The sequence below is a fragment of the Brassica rapa genome, chromosome A05 (assembly GCF_000309985.2).
Source record: "Brassica rapa cultivar Chiifu-401-42 chromosome A05, CAAS_Brap_v3.01, whole genome shotgun sequence".
NCBI lineage: Eukaryota > Viridiplantae > Streptophyta > Magnoliopsida > Brassicales > Brassicaceae > Brassica > Brassica rapa.
Window position 1 is genome coordinate 24,795,763 of NC_024799.2, and position 20,197 is coordinate 24,815,959.

Here is a 20,197-nt window from a genome sequence, read left to right on the forward strand (position 1 = left end):
CAAGTCCCGGGAACACATGGATAGCCTATAAGCTATATGTGGAGAAAGCTTTAAGCACCACGTTGTTGCTAAAGATTTCCCTAATCTGACGAACTTCACAGCCACTCCAGGGATGTATGTTCTTTGTATTCACCACTTCAAAGCCATTTCATTAAGATTTATGCAAAAATTGACCTATGATGAAGATATGAGCCCTGATACAAGCCAGAGAGATCGCTTATGCTGTCGATTGATGCAATATAAATTCCTTTCCAACGAGCTTGTCACATCCCCTAATCGCCATGTCCCTTCTGTTACAGTACCTAAGACTATGCTATCTTCTAAAGAGCTTGGTGTAAGCCTATGCAGATCGTTGGTGATTCATCTCGCATGGGATCTCAAGAAAATTTGTGACAATAGTTTCTCTTCCCTCTCGTCCGATACAACAGATTCATCTCGCATGTGATCTCAAGAAACTTTGTACGCATCATCAACAAGGTGACACCAACTCTTATGAAAAGTAATCAAAATGATGCCTTTCTTATTCTCCACCATTTTTTTTCCTATGTTTCTTTTGCCTACGTTGATGTTTAATTTTTGATCCCTGAAGTTAATCACGACAGCATCTTACCGAACATGGCGCTTGTCGCGTGGAGCATACTTAAGTCTCCACGCATACTTAAGTTTATATATGTTGCTATATCATAATATCGTGTCAAAACTCAAAACTAAAACTCTCAAATCAAGAGTGTAAATCAAAAGTGACTAAACACATCAGTCAGAAATCAAAACTATTTGTAATACAGCTCATAGGAAATATTCCTAGATCAGTTGGATCAACAAGCGTACTAAAGTTAGCTTCTTTTTTTTTAATATTCATCTTTTTTATTAAATATTAAAAGTCAGTTACAAACTATGGCCATTGTCCTGTAGTTTCAACAAGCTATTACGAAAGTAAGGAATATAATGAACCAGAAACAATCGGATCATTCACTTTGATTTATTTTAGAGGTAAAAAATAGTTCTTAATTATAATTGCTTCCCCCTTTGGTTCCTACTTTTAGGGTTCCTCGTCCACAACCCGTGGATTGCAAGTGCATCTCCCTAGCTTTTACTGGTCTTTCTCAAATGATTTTCTTTCCATAATGTGTCATAACATCCATCGAAGTATTTATATGTACATGACAGCGTTGGGGCAGACACCATAATCAGAGTTTTAAATTTAATAGATTTATTGATATATATATACAGGAGACGTTTACATGTTCTCAAATACTGAAATAGTAGTTAAGGAAACCAGATCATTTACATCTGCATAATTAACTATGTGGACTTCATTTGATTTATTACATACATCAAGATGGGTGCTTGAAGGTTTGCTAGGAAGTAGGAATTTTTTTTGTCTCAGTAGCCGCGACCACAATGCTACCATTGGAGGGATTTTCAGAGAGGTCAGTGGTAACTATAAAAGATTCACTGGCAGATTGCAAGCAGTGTTTAAATTTGTGTTTAAGCTGACCACATCTTTCACATTTAGAAGGCAACAAAGCATATTCAACATCAACGATAGACATAAAGTTCGTTTTCATCATCTGCAACGGTTCTTAAAATAAACCTTCACTCAATTCAATCTCAACCAAAGTCTTAGCTTCGCCAATTAGATGAAGTCTTATCTGGTTTTATGAGTTGACATATGAGCAGCTAGACCCAAAGCTATTTGACTTATTCTAGGGATAGAATATAAATTGTTTGAAATCTTCTTTAGAGTTACCCATACCAGAATGATTTTAGAATCAAAAATCGCTAAGGAAGTTACTGGTGTCCAAGATGCGACACACATCATCAGACAGTTAGCAACATGCCGCCATCCCCTTTAAAGAATCCAAGTTCTAGTAAATGTGTCCAGAATATGGAAAAGATAGTTTTGATTCCCAAGTTTCCTAATTGTTGTCTTGTAATTCTTTCCTCACAACTTGTTGAAGACCCCATAAATCAGAGCACCAAAAATGAGAGAACATCTATAAAACTTTGTTTTTGGTTCTCTAATCCTTGCAACAAATTTAAACATAGACATGTCTTGGGGGTTGTTACCTTAGGAATTATATTGTTAAATTACTAATGTAATCTTGCTAAATGTTATTAATTTTATTTTGCTTCTTAGGGTTCTCATTCATGAATTTAAAGAATTGTGTTTTATATCAAAGATCTTTTTACTATCTCTCATAACGGTGGTTTTATTTCCAGAACCTCATCTTCTTTATATTGATTTGTATTTTTGCAAGTAAGAAAATGACAAACGAAAAAGACTGCTGTCAACTAATCATTTAAATTTTGGATTAGCAAATGCAATGGAAAACCATCATATTTTCAGTGTTGCTCTTAGTCTGTCGTACGAGATCATGTATCTTTCAACGAAACAAGAACAAAGTTTCTTTAACATGTACGATATTATATAAATTAGTTCATGAAGCAAACAACGAAAGGTTTAACATAGATAAACAAAATCAACATCTTGCTACTTTATTATTTTCTTTTAAAGCATTACAATGTTATTGTAAAAGATATCGACTCTCCAGGGTTTCACCAACCTTTGTAATGATTTAATTTTGCAATTTTACGCACATATGGATGTAATCACCAGGATGTTGTTTAGCTTGTCTCCATATCCTGTAAGCCGTTTGGGTATGAACCGAAAACAATTCTGATACCTCTTTTGCGGCATTCGTTTGCAGTTTTCCATATAAACTTCTTTCCCACAAAGCATTGAAAATTAAATGTTTTTGATGAGTAGTGACATATTTTCTCTTCCTTTTAACATTGCCATTGACATTACCAGCTTCGACTGTTGCTGGAACAAAATAGTTAACACACAAATTAACAAAAGTACTTTCTACTCAAACAATACAATCCATGATTGTGTCCATGTCTCTACGAGTGTTCCATGCAACAATCTCAACAAAAAATGAATAGGTGCATACAATATTCCAATATGCATGCTTTATTTATTATTTTTAACATAATTGTTCATAAGTTATTTGTTATAAATGACACTATTTACGTAAATTTATTTGTTAGATTAGAAGATATTAGGTTACGGTACTGGATTTGGATTGAACAAACATACATATATAGAATATGAAAATTGTCATTATGACATATTTCATTACATCTTCGATTTATTAAATAAATTGTTATTTAATTTACCTGGATCTTCGACCAAGTGATGGACATTTTGTTCTAATTCGTCAGTATTAGGCTCTTCCATGGGCGGGCTTGAGTTCAAGTCGATGTCAAGGGGACGTTTCGAGGATGATGAAATACTCGTCATTGCAATGTTATTTATATCTAGAAAACTATTTCTATATTGTTTGGAGTTATAATATTGAAACCAACCCTGGACGATTTACTCTTGAGAATCCATGTAGTATTATATATATGAAGATGAAAACTTTTGGCTCCCATCTATTTTTTCTAAGTAAAGAATATTTCAGAAAAAACATTTAAAATATTTCCTAGACTGAGTTTTCCACATTTATTCCCAAAGACTAGACATGAAATTTTACCAGAAAAAAAAAGACTAAGACCTGAAACATTTATGACTATAGTCAATGATATAAACAACCAACCATTTAATTAAGGAAATATTTTTCGGTCAATTTTTTCATGACAGATATTACGTTCTTACTAATATTCGAGTCAATTGGAATAATAGTTACTTAATAGTTTTCTAAAAAAAAAGTTAGTTAATAGATTAATAAAGGGAAAACAAAAGAATGGAATCAATTGATGATTTTTGTTTTTGTAATCTTGGTTCTTCTTCAACATTAAGGAGTGAGAGACTTGTTGGAGTTCCGGAGAAACGCGTAGAGGCGTCGGCCGAGTCGCACCGGAGTGATGTTAGAAGGAGGATGGAGACGTGACCTGAACCGTGCCAGATAACCACAACGGTTCGACCTCTCTATCTCTATCTGCCACTGCCACTCTCTCTTTTGATTCTGATTTTAGTTTTTGTTTGTATAAAGGAAAAGTGGAGGATGCAGCACGAGCTTAACGTCGGAGGAGGCAAGGCGTGGTCTCGCAGCGATGGTGCAAGGCGTGGTCTCTGCAGCGGTGGTGCAAGGTGGTCTGGTGGCAGTCACGGTTGTGGTGGTGCGGCGGAGAGAACACGACCTTTAGGGTTGACGGCGAGGAAGACGATGTAGGCAGCTTGAGAAGATTATTTTTTAGGTTTAGGGTTTTTAGATTTGGTTTAGTAATGTAAACCGATTTTCATTTGTAAACAGATATCTATTTGTAAACCGATTTCAATTTATATATATATATATATATTATGTCAAAGATTTTAATTTGGATTAGTGTAAACCAATTTTACTTGTAACCCGAATTGAATTATATTAAATTAATTATTTCTAAACTTGATTTAATTTATAATTTGTTTCTAAAAATTAAAATTTTAAAAATATTTAAATAGCGTTACATATATGCTATTGTAGAAGGACATATCATAGCATGAAATAAGAATCATAATCAGTTTGTAGCAAAAAAAAACGTGTTATAATTAAATTAGTAACATCATCTAAAAATAGTGCTATCGTATCTGCATGTATCTGCATATTACGTAGCGTAACAAAATCTTACTTTTTTTTTTTATTTTATCTTCAATTATTAAAAAAATATAATTAATGATATACTAAAATATGTTCTTCATAGAGAATCTCCAAGGTTTCATCCAACATTTGTAATATGATTTAATTTTACACTTTTTTGCACATATGGCTGAAATCAGTGGCGGATGTAGCATGAAAATTTTGAGGGGGCAAATCACACATAAAAAATAAAAACTAAGGTTAAAATGTAATTTTAATAAGAAAATATAGCTAAAATTTAGGTATATTACAAAAAGTTTAAAAAAATTGTGGGTGCAAGTGCCAACTTGTTGAACCTACTTCTGCCACTGGCTGAAATGACCAGGATTCTCTTTAGCTTCTTTCCATATCTTTTGAGCAGTTCGAATATGAATTGAAAACATTTCCGATACCTCTTTTGTGGCATTCCTTCGCAGTTTTCCGTATGAACTCCTTTCCCGCAAAGCATAGAAAATTAACTCTTTTTGACGAATAGTCAATTTCTTTCTCCTCTTACGGAGGCCAATAACATTTTCAGCTTCGACTGGCGCTGGTACAAAATATTTAAGCCCAAATTTAAATATGACTTTCTACTATAACAATCCAACTCATTATAATGTCCACATTCCTACGAGTGTTTCATGTAACGATCTAAAAAGGGTCAATAGATGTATACAATAGGTCTATTCGTGAGTTTAATTAATGAAACTATTTACGTAAATTTATTTGTTTGATTAAAATATTAGGTTAAACTACTGTAAACGTAAATTTTAGAATATGAAAATTGTCATTATGAGATATTTAATTACATCTTAAATTTTATTAAATAAATAATGTGATTTAGTTTACCTGGATCTTCAACCAAGTGATCAACATTTTGTTCAGGCTCTTCCATCGGTGGGCTTGAATTCAGATCGATGACATTATCAGCTTCGACTGGCGCTGATACAAAATAATTAAACCCAAATTAAAAAATGAATTTCTACTATTACAATCCAACTTATTATAGTTTCACGTTCCTACGAGTGTTCCATGCAACGATTTAAAAAAGGGTCAATAGATGTATACAATATTCATATATGGGTATATGCATGCTTTTATTCATTAGTTTTATAAATGAAACTATTTACGTCAATTAATTTGTTTGATTAAGATATTAGGTTAAATGCTGGAAACATATATCTATATATAAATAATTTAGAATATAAAAATTGACATTAATTATAAGATATTTCATTACATCTTAGATTTATTAAATAAATATTGTGATTTAGTTTACCTGGATCTTCAACCAAGTGATCAACATTTTGTTCAGGCTTTTCCATGGGTGGGCTCGAGTTCAAATCGATGACATAATCAGCTTCGACTAGCGCTTATACAAAATAGTTAAACCCAAATTAAAAAATGAATTTCTAATGTTACAATCCAACTCATTATAGTTTCCACATTCATACGAGTGTTCCATGCAACGAACTAAAAAGGGTCAATAGATGTATACAATATTCATATATGTCTATATATGCATGCTTTTATTCATTCGTTTTATAAATGAAACTATTTACGTAAATTTATTTGTTTGATTAAGATATTAGGTTCAAGTACTGCAAAATTATATTTGTAGATAAATAATTTAGAATATGAAAATTATCATTATGACATATTTACATCTTATATTTAAATAAATATTGTGATTTAGTTTACCTATATCTTCAACCAAGTGATTAACATTTTGTTCAGGCTCTTCCATGGGTGGGCTTGAGTTCAAATCGATGACATAATCAGCTTCGACTGGCGCTTATACAAAATAGTTAAACCCAAATTAAAATAAATGAATTTCTAATATTACAATCCAACTCATTATAGTTTACACGTTCCTACGAGTGTTTCATGCAAACGATCTAAAAAGGGTCAATAGATGTATACAATATTCCTATATCGCTATATGCATGCTTTCATTCATTAGTTTTACGAATGAAACTATTTACGTAAATTTATTTGTTTGATTGTATTAGTTATAATGAGTTGGATTGTTATGACATATCGCTATATGACATTGGATTGTTATGACATATGTCTTAGTCTTTGGAATTAAACTATTATAACTATGACATATGTCATAACAATCCAACTCATTATAACTATGACATATGTCATTACATTTTATATTTATTAAATAAATATTGTGTACCTAGATCTTCAACCAAGTGATCAACATTTTGTTCAGGCTCTTCCATGGGTGGGCTTGAGTTCAAATCGATGACAAAATCAGCTTCGACTGGCGTTGATACAAAATAGTTAAAACAAATTAAAAAAAAAATCTACTATTACAATCCAACTCATTATAGTTTCCACATTTCAACGAGTGTCCCATGCAGCGATCTAAAAAAGGTCAATAGATGTATATAATATTCTTATATGCATGTTTTAATATTAGTTTTATAAATGAAACTATTTATGTAAATTTGTCTGTTTGATTAAGATATTAGGCTAAAGTACTGGAAAAGTATATATCTATAGATAAATAATTTAGAATATGAAAATTGTCATTATGATATATTTAATTATATCTTATATTTATTAATAAATATTGTGATTTAGTTTACCTGGATCTTCAACCAAGTGATCAAAATTTTGTTCAGGCTCTTCCATGGGTGGGCTTGAGTTTAAATCGAAGCTTAAGACAATGGAATGTTTTGAGGATGATGCATTACTCGACATTGCAATGTTATTTAAATCAAGCCAATTATTTTTATTGTTTGGAGGTAAGATTACCAAGCATGAAAGTTTACTCTGAATCCATGTATATTTATATATATGAAGGTGAAACTTTTGACTCCCCCTCTATTTTTCTAAATAAAGAATATCATAGAAAAATATTTAAAATATGGATATTTCCTACATTGTGTCTTCAATGACATTTAATTCCAAAGACTAAGACATGAAACATTTATGACTCTATAGTCAATGATAGAAACGAGCAACCATTTATCTGAGGAACACATTAATTTTCTTTTTCGGTCAATTTTTTCATGACGGTTATTAAATTCTTACTATTATTCGATTCAATTGGAATTTAGTTAATAGTTTAATGAAGGGAAAATAGAAGAAGAGATGATAAATATGAATAGCATTCATACTACATTAAAAATATTAATGACTCCAGAGTATTCATTTAGTTTTTTAGTGATATAGATAAATATAATAAATTCTTTAAATACTGTTTATCGTAGATAACACTTTTATAATTAAAAATAGTATCGTTTTACATTTTTAATACTATCATTCAAACCTAGCTAGTACTGTCTTCACTATTCAAAATTAACTTAAAATGGCATATTAGATAAATGTAGAGTAATATATGGATATCTAACTTTTTAGCATCATCCATCTTTGATACCATATTTTCACTATATCTTCTTGAATCCTATTTTATAATTTTAACATATAAAATATTAATTCTTGATATATCATTGAGCTTGACCATCTTTAATTTTAGAACGTGACGACACATGTGGCTTATATGTTGGTTATAAGCTCTAACGAGATTAATACGAATGTTTGGAATCTTAAATGTTGCCATCATAGTTTTGTTCAGCTTTTTAACTAAGGGTTTGATGTCAAAAAGCTAACAATTCAAATGAATAAGATGAAACAACATTTTACGGGGAAAGCACGTCAACATTTATAAAATGTTGCTTAAAAAAACATTTATATCAAATGTAATCATTTTAAAGAAAATTGATATTTTTCAAAACTTTTGTATAAAAATTCAAAACTGATGAAAATCTATGAAGTTTAATTAAATTCACTAATTTCCTTTTAATTTTTTATTGTATGTTTTATGGTTACTTTACTTTTAAAAATTTATATTCACTATTTTTAAAAAAATCTTTTTCTATGTTTCAAATTTTAATCTATTTATCAAAATAGTAATTTTATATTTCAGAAAGATAAAATAGTCAGATAACTTTATTTCTAAATAGCATTTTGATGCTCACTATTTTTGTATTTTATATTAATCAATAAAACTATCTGGACAAAAAAATCCTAAATAAACATTTGTGTCTTTTTTTTTCTACCATTATCAAATCAATGTAACATATTACGTTAAACATAAGTATATCAAACATGTAATCAGGAAGAATTTTTTAACAAAGACAGCAGTAACATTAGTAGGAAAGTTAGAACCTTTGGAAAGCTATAGTTTGTAATATGTTTGATTTATTTGGATTTTGATAAGATTTATTTTTTTTAAAAAAAAATTGAGAATCATGTAAAATGCAAATTTAAATTATGCTTCTATTTTGAGATTTTTTTTGAATTTTAGAAGCTTTTTTATTTAGTATATTTTATAAAACTAAAAAGGTGTATTATAATTTTATTTAAAATAATATATATATATATATATTGTATACTTTTGCCTCCACTAATTATTTTTTCTAGATCTGCCACTGATGAGACAGTTGGTTATAGACTTATATAAAGACTGTAAACTTGTGTATAGAGTTTGATGATCTATGTCTGTCCAAGTAAACATTTAAATACAACCAATCATGATTTCGTGGGAACTAGCAAAAAATATGTTGTCACCATTTCTATTGACATCCAATTTAATGATCATACAACAGCGGATAGCTTCATGTAAATTCGGTTGATGTGTTCGTTTTACACAGATTCACTTGTTTTCTTTTTTCTTTTACAATCCAGCGACGGTGTTGTATGTACCATAGACAGCAAAGAGCAAACCGCAAATCACGATGAACACATCAACAGATTTGTTCCATAGATTTAGAGATGGACCGAGCAGAGTGAGGTGATAGGAAGCAGGTAACACAAATGAAATGAGTGCACACACTGTACTTCCAACCAGAGATGCAAATGTACCAAATCCCGGGACTAGGGACGCGATTCCTGCGAGTCCTACCACCAAAAGCATCCTCGTGGTGAAGATTACATATTTGGAGACTGAACTTGTCTCGTGATGATAATGATGACGATGTTTTTGAAGGCACCCGATCCTTTTCAGTTTCTGCTCTATGATCTCGTTAAGCGGATGTACCATGATCGGGAATGTAAACGTCAATCCCATACATAAGCCAATCTGTTCAAACAAAAAAAGGCATTTACTCCCTCAATATACATAATGTCTAGGTGATTTTAGTTGTTTCATAATATAAAATGTTTCGACATATCTAGGTAATTTTATCTTTTATAAAAAGCTGTGTAACCAATTATTTTTAAAATTTTCATTTATAACTAAATAAATTATAGTTTTTGTGTTACTTTTAGATTTCTTAATATATATATGCATTGGTCTAAAACATTGTCTAATATGAAACATAAAGAGTAGTTTCCAAAAGGTAAGATTCTTAACCTGTTCAAGTAGCACTCTTAACCAAGACAGAGCATACGATGACAATCATAATGATGATATACGAGAAATATAGTCTATACAAAGCACCAAAAACATTTGGAATGGCATAGTTTTTACCTGCACAGCGATGGCAGACCAATTATTTGGGAGGTTAAGCGTGATGATATCCTTAGTTTCATCTCCATAAGCCATATAACCACAAAACCCAAACAACACGTAGACAAACGTAATCCCAGCAAGCACTTTACCTAACAACTTAGGGAAAGCTTCTCTCTCCCTCATAGACCCTTCAAGAGCCAGCGTCATTGCAAAACCTTCAAAACAAAACACAGCAACTCCTCCAGCAAACGGTAAACCACCAACGGTAGACGCAATAGCTGTTCTGTCACTAAACGAGAAGTCTCCTCCAACCACCATCTCCACGTTTTCTTTCACGACGAAACACATGGCGATGATGTTGCATATATCGGCAAAGATGCTGAAAGGCGAGAGAGCTGATAAAGAAGTGATCCATGATAATGCAACCTCGATTGGAACGAGAATCAAGATGAAAGAGACCATGGTTAATCCATATGAGCTGAATATGGATGAGAGGTTACGTCCTATGAACACTAGATACGCTACTGATCCACCGCATTGAGCAGTGAATATGAGAAACTCGGTCAGGTATCGACCTTTTGTTCCCATGCATTTGAATCCTAAGTCACCATACGTTTTTGAATCTTCTTGTCCTTCTTCTGATTCTAGCTTATCTCTGCACTGAACCTGCAATACATATATCAAAAACATTAATCCGCATTGATTGGACTATACAAACAAACTGCATTTAATTTTTGTCTACAGTTCCAATTTTTTTTCTCAGCTTTAAAATTATCAATTTTATATTAATGTTTAAACAAAAAGAAAAATTAAAAATTATAACTGAATCTTTTTATTTTTTTTTGTTTTTATTCTAGAAATACAACTTATACAACTACAACAAAAAAATGATTTAAGCCGATTTAAGAAGATTTAAGCCGAAGCTCCATTAATTTTCAAGGGACAATACCAACGACTAACATGATTCCAGCTTTCTAATAAACCTAATTCATCTTTGTTTGGAAATATTCTAATGAACCTAATTGCATCTTCGTTTGTAAAATCAGTAATAACTTATACATGTAGAATGGGTTTAGGTTTTGTCCCGAGATGTTCTCTTACCACCAGATTACCATTGCTTGTAAGTTTCAAAAAAAAAAAGATTACCATTGCTTGTTAACAACAAAAATAATATTTACTTTTCAACTAATCATCCACTTAGATACGTTGCATGTGATATGATTTTAGGAGATCATGAACCATTTTGATAATTGCAAGAGATAAATCAACTTCTCTCAGGATTAAAATAATTGCTATTCGGTCAAGGAGAGAAAGGAACTAACGAGGAGGAGCATGCAGTAATATGTGGCGAAACCGATGATAATGACGCCGAGAGAGCCAGCAAACCATCCAGCGACGCGAAATGCGTAAGGGAGGCCAAGGACGCCTGTACCGACGATAGAGACTATAATGTTTCCGAGCGTCTGAATAGCAGAAGTCCTGTCTCGAGAGGACGGAGAATTTATCAGAGGGATAGATGCATCGTCGTTAGCCGCCACGTCATTGATCGCCATCGCCTAGTTTTGTCGTGCTCACCGATAAAATGGAGACGTGCGAACTCCTCTCGCCGCCTTTATTATAGAACCCGCCAAATATTCTCTGCTCCTTATGACGTGGCGTCCCGAAACGTCGCACCACGCGATCCGTGGATAGATAGATATCTTTGCTATAATGAAGGCAAAATACAATATCCCATATATTTTTAGTTTCCAACGAATTCTTTTTTTTTTTTAATCAACTAGCTTTTATTACTGAAGTTTAAACTGTATAAGGCCAATACAAATAGTTAACCAACCAACAAGGTGGTGAATTAAGAACAACTACAGACACATTAAGTCGCATTATGTGTTTAGATAAAACGTCAGCAGCCATATTATGCTCCCTATGCACACTTTCCAGCGAGCACCATGTTAACTTTGACATCCAATGTCGAATATCATAAAGTATGTTTCCCAAGGAAACATGATCTTGTTCCATCGTATTAATGATTCTAGCAAGCTCGGAACTATCTCCCTCAAACCATACCCTTCGCCATCCATTAATCCAAACCTGCTGTAAAGCATATAAAAACGCAAGAGCCTCAGCCTGAAGAGGGGACGTAACATTCTCTTGGATAACCATGCCCGCTTTCAAAAAATGACCATTTTCATCTCGCACTATCCATCCTATTCCAGCAGTCATAGTCTCCTTTCGGAAACTGCTATCGAAATTACATTTTAGCCAACCCAACGGAGGAGGTTCCCATTTTGAATTTCGTACCTGCCTCCCACCATTTGCTTTTAGCTGACACAAAATTACTATTCCATTCGACATTCCCTTCTACAGCACGTTTCACATCTTCCATAGGATGCACGTTTCTTTGCGCCAACAAAAACTCATTTCTTGACTTCCAGATATACCAAAGTAACCAAAATGAAAGTTTACTGACTGCACTAGGAGTATCTCTTCTGTGAAGCAAAAAGAACAATTCTGCGATGTTCCGTTCCAAATCATGAGATTGAATTCCATTTAATGGTAAGCCAGAACATCTCCAGGTCGCTAATGCATGCGGACATAAGAAGAGAACATGATTAATAGTTTCTTCCTCCAGACCACAACGCTGACAAATTGGATTTATATTTATACCACGAGAACATAACTGAGCGAAGGTAGCCAGAGCTCCAGTCACAGCCTTCCAAAGGAAATGTTGAATTTTAGGGAGAATTTCCAAATCCCATATTTGATTCTTTAACTGAAACGAGCCAGGAGGTGGCTCTATAGAATCATCTTCAGAGAACACATGTGTATTCGTCCAGTAGCCAGACTTGACAGAGTATTTACAGTCAGAGGTAAAAGGCCAAACATACCTATCCAACGAATTCTTTCTATTTTTAAAATGTAAAATAATCGGACTTTCTAATAATTGCGGAGTAAAATAAGAAATGATGTAATATACTCTTCTTTTTCTGGTTGATAGCACTATGCAACTTACAACACAAATAATAGTATCTGTAAGAGGTACTCTTTGAATTCGTACATGTGCTTTTATTTGTCACACCATATCAAACCCCCAATACATGTCGTATGAGGAGGATTTATCTATTTATTTTAGAAATTTTTGGTTCGTGTTACCACTGATTTAGTCTACGTAATTGACTTTTTGTGTTATTGAGAGTTTTGCTTGTTTATATGTGGACTCCATCTCAGGTTTGTTTTTTTGGATCTCAGTGTGTTTATATATAGAGAGAGATTTGTTGTTAGTATTAAAGATAGGATACAAGATCTTGGGATTAAGTAGTTGGTGAGATTATATATTGCATATGTTTTATTCAAAAAAAAGAGAGATTATTGCATATGTCATCATGTTAACCAGTTAGTGAGATTATTGCATATGTCAACGTTAACAAGTTGGTGAGATTGAATTTGTCAACTTTAACTTCGAAAATAGGCATAAAAGTAGTACAAACAAATATTAATTACATTATGTTTATCAAAACAGCGGTGACATCTGTTCCCTTGGACCACATTCATCCAAATTGTTCCATCTAACATTGAATTTTTCAATAATTTTGATTTTCGTTCATTGACAAAAACTTAGTGACGGCTTAGCTTTAATTAGATACTTAAACACAAATTTAGGAACACCAACAAATTTAGGAAAATGCCTTTAATCTACCGAGCGCCTTACCATCCATTAACACGCCTAAAATTTTACAAGCACTCATCAAACTTTGACCATTAAGATTGAAAATCACTAATCAAACAAGCTTATACCAACGTTTTATTATTGGACAATGAAAGACTAAACTGTGACAAGATGTGTATACTTAGTTAAAGGAAGCACGAAGACAATGAGGGTGATAGACACAACGAATAGCATGTATAAGCTTTCTTCTAGGTCCAACGGCTAAAGCACCCATCTGCTTAAGCTTCTCCATTGTCAAATTCGCCATTTGAAACTTACTCATCCTCTGTCCTCTCAGCATCCTCTCAAACTCTCTCCCCAATCCTATAGATCCTACCCATTCGTTCAACCCTCCTGCCTTCTCAACCTTCTTCTCTAGATTCACCACTCTCAGCTTCTCGTTGTCCATAACCACAGAGCTGCACATCACTCTAGGAAACCTTATAGGCTTGTTGTGACCTGTACGACGGCTCCTTTGGTTTGCCATCCTTCTATCTGAATCCATTCTACAATCTTGGGATGATCTCCTTGGACCTGGAGCTTTCCTGGTTGTGTAACTGCGATCCATTACCCTCTCCGGTTTGTCCACAGCTTGAAAATCAGCTGTTTCCTGAGCATCTGATACAAAGTCTCTTGCAGGATTCTGCAAAGTGCAATAGTCAAGCACAGGAAGAGAAGGCACCACTGCTTGAGTAGCTTTGGGCGCTTTGAGCGTCTCCTTGGCTCTTAGCTCAGCTTGTGATTGGGAAGTTGCAGGCTTCTGCAAAGTGAGATGCCCAGTTACTGGAAGATAAGGCTCCACTGCGTGAACAAGAGTAGCTTTGCGAGTCTTGGCTCTTAACTCATCTTGTGAATGCGAAGTTGCAGCCTTCTGCAAAGTGCAATAGTCAAGCACAGGAAGAGAAGGCGCCACTGCTTGAACACCAGTAGCTTTGAACGTCTCCTTGGCTCTTAGCTCAGCTTGTGACTGAGAAGTTACAGGCTTCTGTAAAGTGCGATGCTCTGTTACTGGAAGTTTAGGCCCCACAGTGCTAAGAAGAGTAGCTTTACGCGTCTCCTTGGCTCTAAACTCAGCCTGTGATTGTGAAGCTGCAGGCTTTTGCAAAGTGATATGTTCAGTTACCGAACGAGAAGGCATCACTGTGTGAGCAAGAGTAGCTTTGTCCACTATTATCTTAGCTTGTGACTGAGAAGTTACAGGCTTCTGCAAAGTTATATGTTCAGTTATCGGAAGAGAAGGCACCACAGTGTGAACAAGAGTAGCTTTGCGCATCTCCTCAGCTCTTATCTCAGCTTGTGATTGCAAAGTGATATGTTCAGTTACCGGAAGAGAAGACACCGCAGAGTGAGCAAGAGCAGCTTTGCGCGCTCTTAACTCAGCTTGTGATTTCGAAGTTGCAGGCTTCTGCAAAGTGGTATGCTCAGTTACTGGAAGAGAAGACACCACTGTGTGAACAAGAGAAGCTTCATGCTTATCTGCTCTAAACTCGGCTTGCGTTTGAGAAGTTTCAGGTTTCTGCAAATGAACATAAGGCACCATTGTATGAAGAGGAGTAGCTTTTTCCATATTCACAACACCATCTCTTAACTCAGCTTGTAACTGAGAAGTTGCAGGAGGCTTCTGCAAAACGAAAGGCTCAGGTAGAGGAAGAGAAGGCACCACCACTGCGTGAAGACGAGTAGTCTCATGTATATCCGCAGCAATAATGTCTCTCAACTCAACTAGTGACTGACAAGTCTCAGGCTTCTTCAAAACAAATTCCTCAGGTAGAGAAAGAGAAGGCACCACCACCACACGAGCAGCTTCTCGAGTATCAGCAACATCAACAGAGTCTCTACGCTCAGCTTGTGATTGAGAAGAAGTACCAGGAGGCTTCTCCACGGAGAAAGGCTCAGGTAGAGGAAGAGAAGGCAAGACAATGATGACTCTCTGCTTCTTAACAAAAACCCAACCTTCTTCTTCTTCTCCTCCATCAAAACCCACCTTGGAAGAACCAATCTTGTTTGGCTCCAGCTGCTTCGGCCTTTGCCTCGCCATCAAACCTGAGATCTCCAACAAAAGCTATCATCACAAGATTACACATTTATAAAGTTTATTACTTTTCTTGAATTGAATTGAATTGAATCCATTTCTAAAGTTGTAGTCTTTGTGTAGATCAGAGTAACAGCTCGATTAGATTAGAGGAGTTGAGAGATTAGAAATCGAAGCAAACCCAGTTAATCAGCGAAGGGTTGAACAAAGCCCTAGAATCGAAGTTCCAATTTCAGCTAAATTGAGGAGAGATTTGGGGATAAAGTCGGGATCTTTGCGATCCAGGAGGAGCTAATAATCAAAAGATTGAAGAGAGAAATGTGAAGGAGGTCGTCGTACCTTTGAGCCTTTGAGTTTCTGATGACAGTGACGAATGACGATGACTATGGTTGAGGTTTGTCTCTGACCGGAGTGAGCATACTTTTTTTTATTATTTTTGCACTTTCGAAAAAGAATATATATTCAGACATTTGTTTCTTCTTTAAAAAAAAAAAAATTCTGACATCGGTTAGAAACTCAAATTTCTTAGTAAATACTTGCATTTTAATATTTTTTGGGTGTAATACATTACCGGATAGAAACTCAAATTTCTTAGTAAATACATTTTAATATTTAAAACATTATCACTAAACTATAGTAAAAATATTTATTTATTAATGATTTGGCACTGACCATTAAAATTAACAAATGATTTAAGATTTTTTTTTAGAAAATTGCTATTTTTTCTAAGAAACAAATTCTCTTTTTCTATTTTTTTGTTTTTATTTCTAAAATAAAACTCATGCCTTTTAAAAATAAAACAAATCAAATATTTATTGTCTAAGTATTTTATGGAAAATGACAATGAGATGATCTACCACTGATTCATACAATCGATTCAACTTTCTCGTAGAACTTTAAATTCCAACCTACTAAATTGACGTCCCATAAATTATCGTGATTCGATAAGTGGAGTATAATAGACCATAAAGATCAAATGAAAATCGAATGTTTTGAACTAAAAATTGGAGATTATCATCTTGTTTACAAGATTTACAAATTACTATAGTTCAAATATAAACGGATTACTTAGATTTGGTAAACATGATTGCTAATCTAGTTGACCGGTCGGTCTTTTTTTTAAGCTAGTCTAATTTCGTCTTATATAAGAAAAAAACTTCAGGATTCATCATATTTCATATTATCAAGTTTTAAGTTTAGAAATTTACATTTAGATTCTTTTGCCAATATAAAACTGAAAATAATCATGTTTTTTTTCATTTAGATCAGACCAATCAAAACGAGCATTTTTTTTCAAAACCATTTAATTTCGACTACCATTTAACCTAAACAATTGGACGTCAATAAAACAAAAGAAAAATATTAGCCAAATTTTTGCAAGAACAAAAAAACATCTTCATAAAGCTTGTGAGAGTTATTCTAATCCTTGCTATAATAAGAAAAGAGCATCTAAAGAGAATATACATCTCTAAACTCTTCGTACAATGCTGTAAAAAAAACATCCAGATCAATGCCGCCACCATGTACTATTTTCTTTTTCAAGTAAAAAAAATAAAAAACACCTCACATACCCACATCTCAACCGTTCATCTCAACACAATCCCCTCATCCTGAACGTTCATTCAGCATCTGTCTCGTCTCCTCGTTCCTACCAAAAATAACCTCTTTTCACAAAACCACGAGACAGAGTCAAAAGACAAAAACACACAGAGAGAGAGAAGACTCCTCCCTCCCTCCATCAATCATAAACCCCTTCCCACCGTTTAATATTACACAACAACAAACAAAACTTTCTCCGACCAAAAAAAAAACAAAACAGATTTTCATTAGGGTTCTTCCAAAAAAAAAAAAAAACAGAAAAATCTCTTTTCTTTTTCATAAATTTTACATTTTTATTCTTTCCATTTACAAAAAAAAATTATTCTTTTACATAAATCGATTCTGTTTTCTTTTTTCTGACTCCGTCTCTCTGTTTCTGGCTCCGTCGCCGAGAAGGTAAAAGCTTCAATTTTTTTTCTTAAAGCTTCAATTTTTTTTCTTAAAGCTTCGTTTTTTTCTCTCTATACCGATTGTGATTCCACGATTCGATGATCAAATTCACATAAAGTTTGATACTTTACGCAGAATCATCTTCACCTGAGAGAGAGATCATCATGCTTTCTACGGCTTAACGTCTCTCCTCTTTGTTGTTGTGATAATAATAATCTTCTGATTAGCTTTTCAAATGGAGTCTCCTTCCACCAAAGATCTAATCCAATGCTGCGACTGTGGATGCCACTCCTCTCCACGCTCCTTCCACCGCTCCGTGAAACGCAGACACGACGAGCTGCTTGACCACGACGAATCCAACAACCCCAAAGTCCACATCGAGAACGAATGCGAGCTCCTCCGAGAAACCGTCACCAGCCAGCAGCAATCCATCCAGGAGCTCTACGAGGAGCTCGAGAAGGAGAGGAACGCTGCAGCTTCGGCTGCGGACGAGTCCATGAACGTGATGCAGAGGCTGCAGAACGAGAAGGCAGAGCTTCAGATGGAGCTGAGGCAGTACAAGCTCTACGTTGGGGAGAAGATGGAGCACGATTTGCAGGAGATGGTGGCGTTGGAGGAGTTGGTGAATCAGAGGGAGCAGACTATAATGGCGTTGACGTGTGAGGCTCAGGCTTATAAGCATAGGATGATGAGTTATGGGTTAACGGAGGGTGAGGCTGAAGGGGACAAGAGTGGTTATAACTCGAGTGATGGTTATGATGATCTTACTGCTTATGAGTATCCTCCTTTGAAGTGTAATGTGGTTGAGAATCATGATCCTCTGGGGGGTGATGTATATGTTGCTGATGATGGGAAGTATCCGCCTGTTGTTTCGCCTTTGAAGAGTTTGGATCAGAGGATCAGCGAGATGGAGACTAATCCTGGCTTTGCTGAGCTGGATGGTGGTTTCTCCGGTGGTGTTAAGGAGAAGATGGTGGTTGGTGGTCAGAGTCCAAGGCCTCAACGACATTTTAGGAGGATGTCTACTAAAGAAGTTAGGCCTGATGCTTATGTTGAGTCTCCTAAGAAAGTGGCTAATGTCTCCTCATATACAGAGAATGTTAATGCTAAAGATGATTCATCTGATATAGGAGATGATAGAGTTTACACCATTGATTCTGTAACTGAGCAGAAGGTTGAGGCGGAGACTTCTGATGGTATGGATCTTGGTGATCCTGATATAACGAAGCTGTACATGAGGCTTCAAGCACTGGAAGCTGACAGGGAATCGATGAAGCAGGCGCTTGTTTCTATGAGGACTGAGAAGGCTCAGATGGTGCTGTTGAAAGAGATTGCTCAACATTTGTCAAAGGAGGTTGTGCCTCAACGAAGGTTGCCTCTGAGGAAAGCATCCACTGGTGGGCCATTGCCTTTCACGCCAGTCTTTAAGGTGATTTTGCAACTCTTCATCACAATTCTTTGGTTGTTTTGTGTACTAATAGGAAGCTATGTCTCGCTCTCTAACTGGTTTCTTTTGGATTATTTGTTGCTATGCAGTGGATCTCTTCTTTTGTTTCCTGGAGAAGAAAGGCTCGTAGAAGCAAGTAAGTCGATCTTATTTGCATGAATAAGCTCCTTGTAGTAGATAATAAATTGTTTGTGAAAAAGAACTTTATACAAAGATGATTCTCCTCCTTATATATTCCAAACACAGAGACATTGTTTCATTTTGAAGGGGTATTCAATCCGGGTTTCGGTTTGTTTTTGTCGGTTTTTCGGTTTATAAAAATTAGCTACCATATTAAGACCATATCTACTCTGGTTTGGTTCGGTTTATATAATACGTTATTTGATTTTATACCAACAAAAACATAACTATATTTATCTTTTATAACATTTTGTCAATTTTAGTTTATATGATTAAATTCGGACTTATTAAAACATAAAGGTGCTGTTGGTATGTGAGGAGCTGCTTTTGAAACTTACATTCAGTCTCTGTTGCAATGAAAATGTATGTAGGTATATGTATGGGATGTCAGCAAACAACATGGGACTGCAAATGCTTCTAGAAAAGGTCCCTAGATCAAGGAAATGGCGATGCCTCAGGAGCACGCAAGTGTGAAACAGATCCAAATCCTTCCAAGCCAAAATCGTTCTCCTGACACTCTAGATTTCCAAACCACATAAGTATCAGTTACTGATGAATTGCATTTCGTAAAATGTGTGTGTGTTTTTCTCCAACTCGAACTGGGGTAGGGTTGCAGAGAAAAATGTTTGTCCTTTGCGGTTTTTTTATTCATTCTGTTTTCTCTCCAATGTTTTAACTGTTTGTATAAAAATAAGGGGGTTGAAGAATGATTTATAACTCAGAGGCTATACAATATTTTCTATGATTTATAACTCAAGAGACTATACAA

The 20,197-nt window shown here is 34.6% G+C and overlaps 3 protein-coding genes and 1 long non-coding RNA gene across 14 annotated transcripts; 2 read left to right on the forward strand and 2 right to left on the reverse strand.

Moving 5' to 3' along the window:
* Positions 1 to 343: 343 nt before the first annotated feature.
* Positions 344 to 4,322, forward strand: LOC117134053. Its single transcript, XR_004458160.1, has 2 exons — positions 344 to 3,926; positions 4,002 to 4,322. It is a non-coding gene; the product is annotated as an uncharacterized LOC117134053 (long non-coding RNA).
* A 3,568-nt stretch (positions 4,323 to 7,890) lies between these two features.
* Positions 7,891 to 12,344, reverse strand: LOC103870301 (amino acid transporter ANT1). The gene is made up of 3 exons (XM_009148426.3): positions 11,400 to 12,344; positions 10,096 to 10,743; positions 7,891 to 9,705 (listed from the first exon to the last, which is right to left on the reverse strand). Exons 1-3 carry the CDS (start codon positions 11,628 to 11,630, stop codon positions 9,301 to 9,303), a joined length of 1,284 nt encoding a protein of 427 aa, XP_009146674.1. The 5' UTR covers positions 11,631 to 12,344; the 3' UTR covers positions 7,891 to 9,300.
* A 1,460-nt stretch (positions 12,345 to 13,804) lies between these two features.
* On the reverse strand, positions 13,805 to 16,285 carry LOC103870303. Of its 11 annotated transcripts, XM_033291515.1 has the most exons (4): positions 16,152 to 16,279; positions 15,155 to 15,827; positions 14,961 to 15,067; positions 13,805 to 14,855 (listed from the first exon to the last, which is right to left on the reverse strand). In XM_033291515.1, the coding sequence occupies exons 2-4, from the start codon at positions 15,816 to 15,818 to the stop codon at positions 13,923 to 13,925; spliced, it is 1,704 nt and encodes a 567-aa protein (XP_033147406.1). In that variant the 5' UTR covers positions 15,819 to 15,827; positions 16,152 to 16,279; the 3' UTR covers positions 13,805 to 13,922. The 11 variants fall into 11 exon arrangements, with proteins under 11 accessions (XP_033147406.1, XP_033147405.1, XP_033147403.1 ...); XM_033291514.1 differs by having other exon boundaries at positions 13,805 to 15,115; positions 15,245 to 15,827; positions 16,152 to 16,280; XM_033291512.1 differs by having other exon boundaries at positions 13,805 to 15,067; positions 16,152 to 16,280.
* A 608-nt stretch (positions 16,286 to 16,893) lies between these two features.
* Positions 16,894 to 20,177, forward strand: LOC103870304 (myosin-binding protein 7). The gene is made up of 4 exons (XM_009148428.3): positions 16,894 to 17,807; positions 17,937 to 19,230; positions 19,338 to 19,384; positions 19,800 to 20,177. Exons 2-4 carry the CDS (start codon positions 18,037 to 18,039, stop codon positions 19,900 to 19,902), a joined length of 1,344 nt encoding a protein of 447 aa, XP_009146676.1. The 5' UTR covers positions 16,894 to 17,807; positions 17,937 to 18,036; the 3' UTR covers positions 19,903 to 20,177.
* The last annotated feature ends 20 nt before the right edge of the window (positions 20,178 to 20,197 follow it).

Excerpts from the sequence above, each read along its gene's own strand:
- LOC103870301 (XM_009148426.3), bottom strand. The coding sequence starts at position 11,630 with ATGGCGATCAATGACGTGGCGGCTAACGACGATGCATCTATCCCTCTG. Across the intron at positions 10,744-11,399 it reads ATTACTGCATGCTCCTCCTC|GTTCAGTGCAGAGATAAGCT; the intron begins GTTAGTTCCTTT and ends TATGTATTGCAG. Across the intron at positions 9,706-10,095 it reads GGTCTGCCATCGCTGTGCAG|ATTGGCTTATGTATGGGATT; the intron begins GTAAAAACTATG and ends TTGTTTGAACAG.
- LOC103870303 (XM_009148427.3), bottom strand. The coding sequence starts at position 15,818 with ATGGCGAGGCAAAGGCCGAAGCAGCTGGAGCCAAACAAGATTGGTTCT.
- LOC103870304 (XM_009148428.3), top strand. The coding sequence starts at position 18,037 with ATGGAGTCTCCTTCCACCAAAGATCTAATCCAATGCTGCGACTGTGGA. Across the intron at positions 19,231-19,337 it reads CTTTCACGCCAGTCTTTAAG|TGGATCTCTTCTTTTGTTTC; the intron begins GTGATTTTGCAA and ends GTTGCTATGCAG. Across the intron at positions 19,385-19,799 it reads AGAAAGGCTCGTAGAAGCAA|GTATATGTATGGGATGTCAG; the intron begins GTAAGTCGATCT and ends AAATGTATGTAG.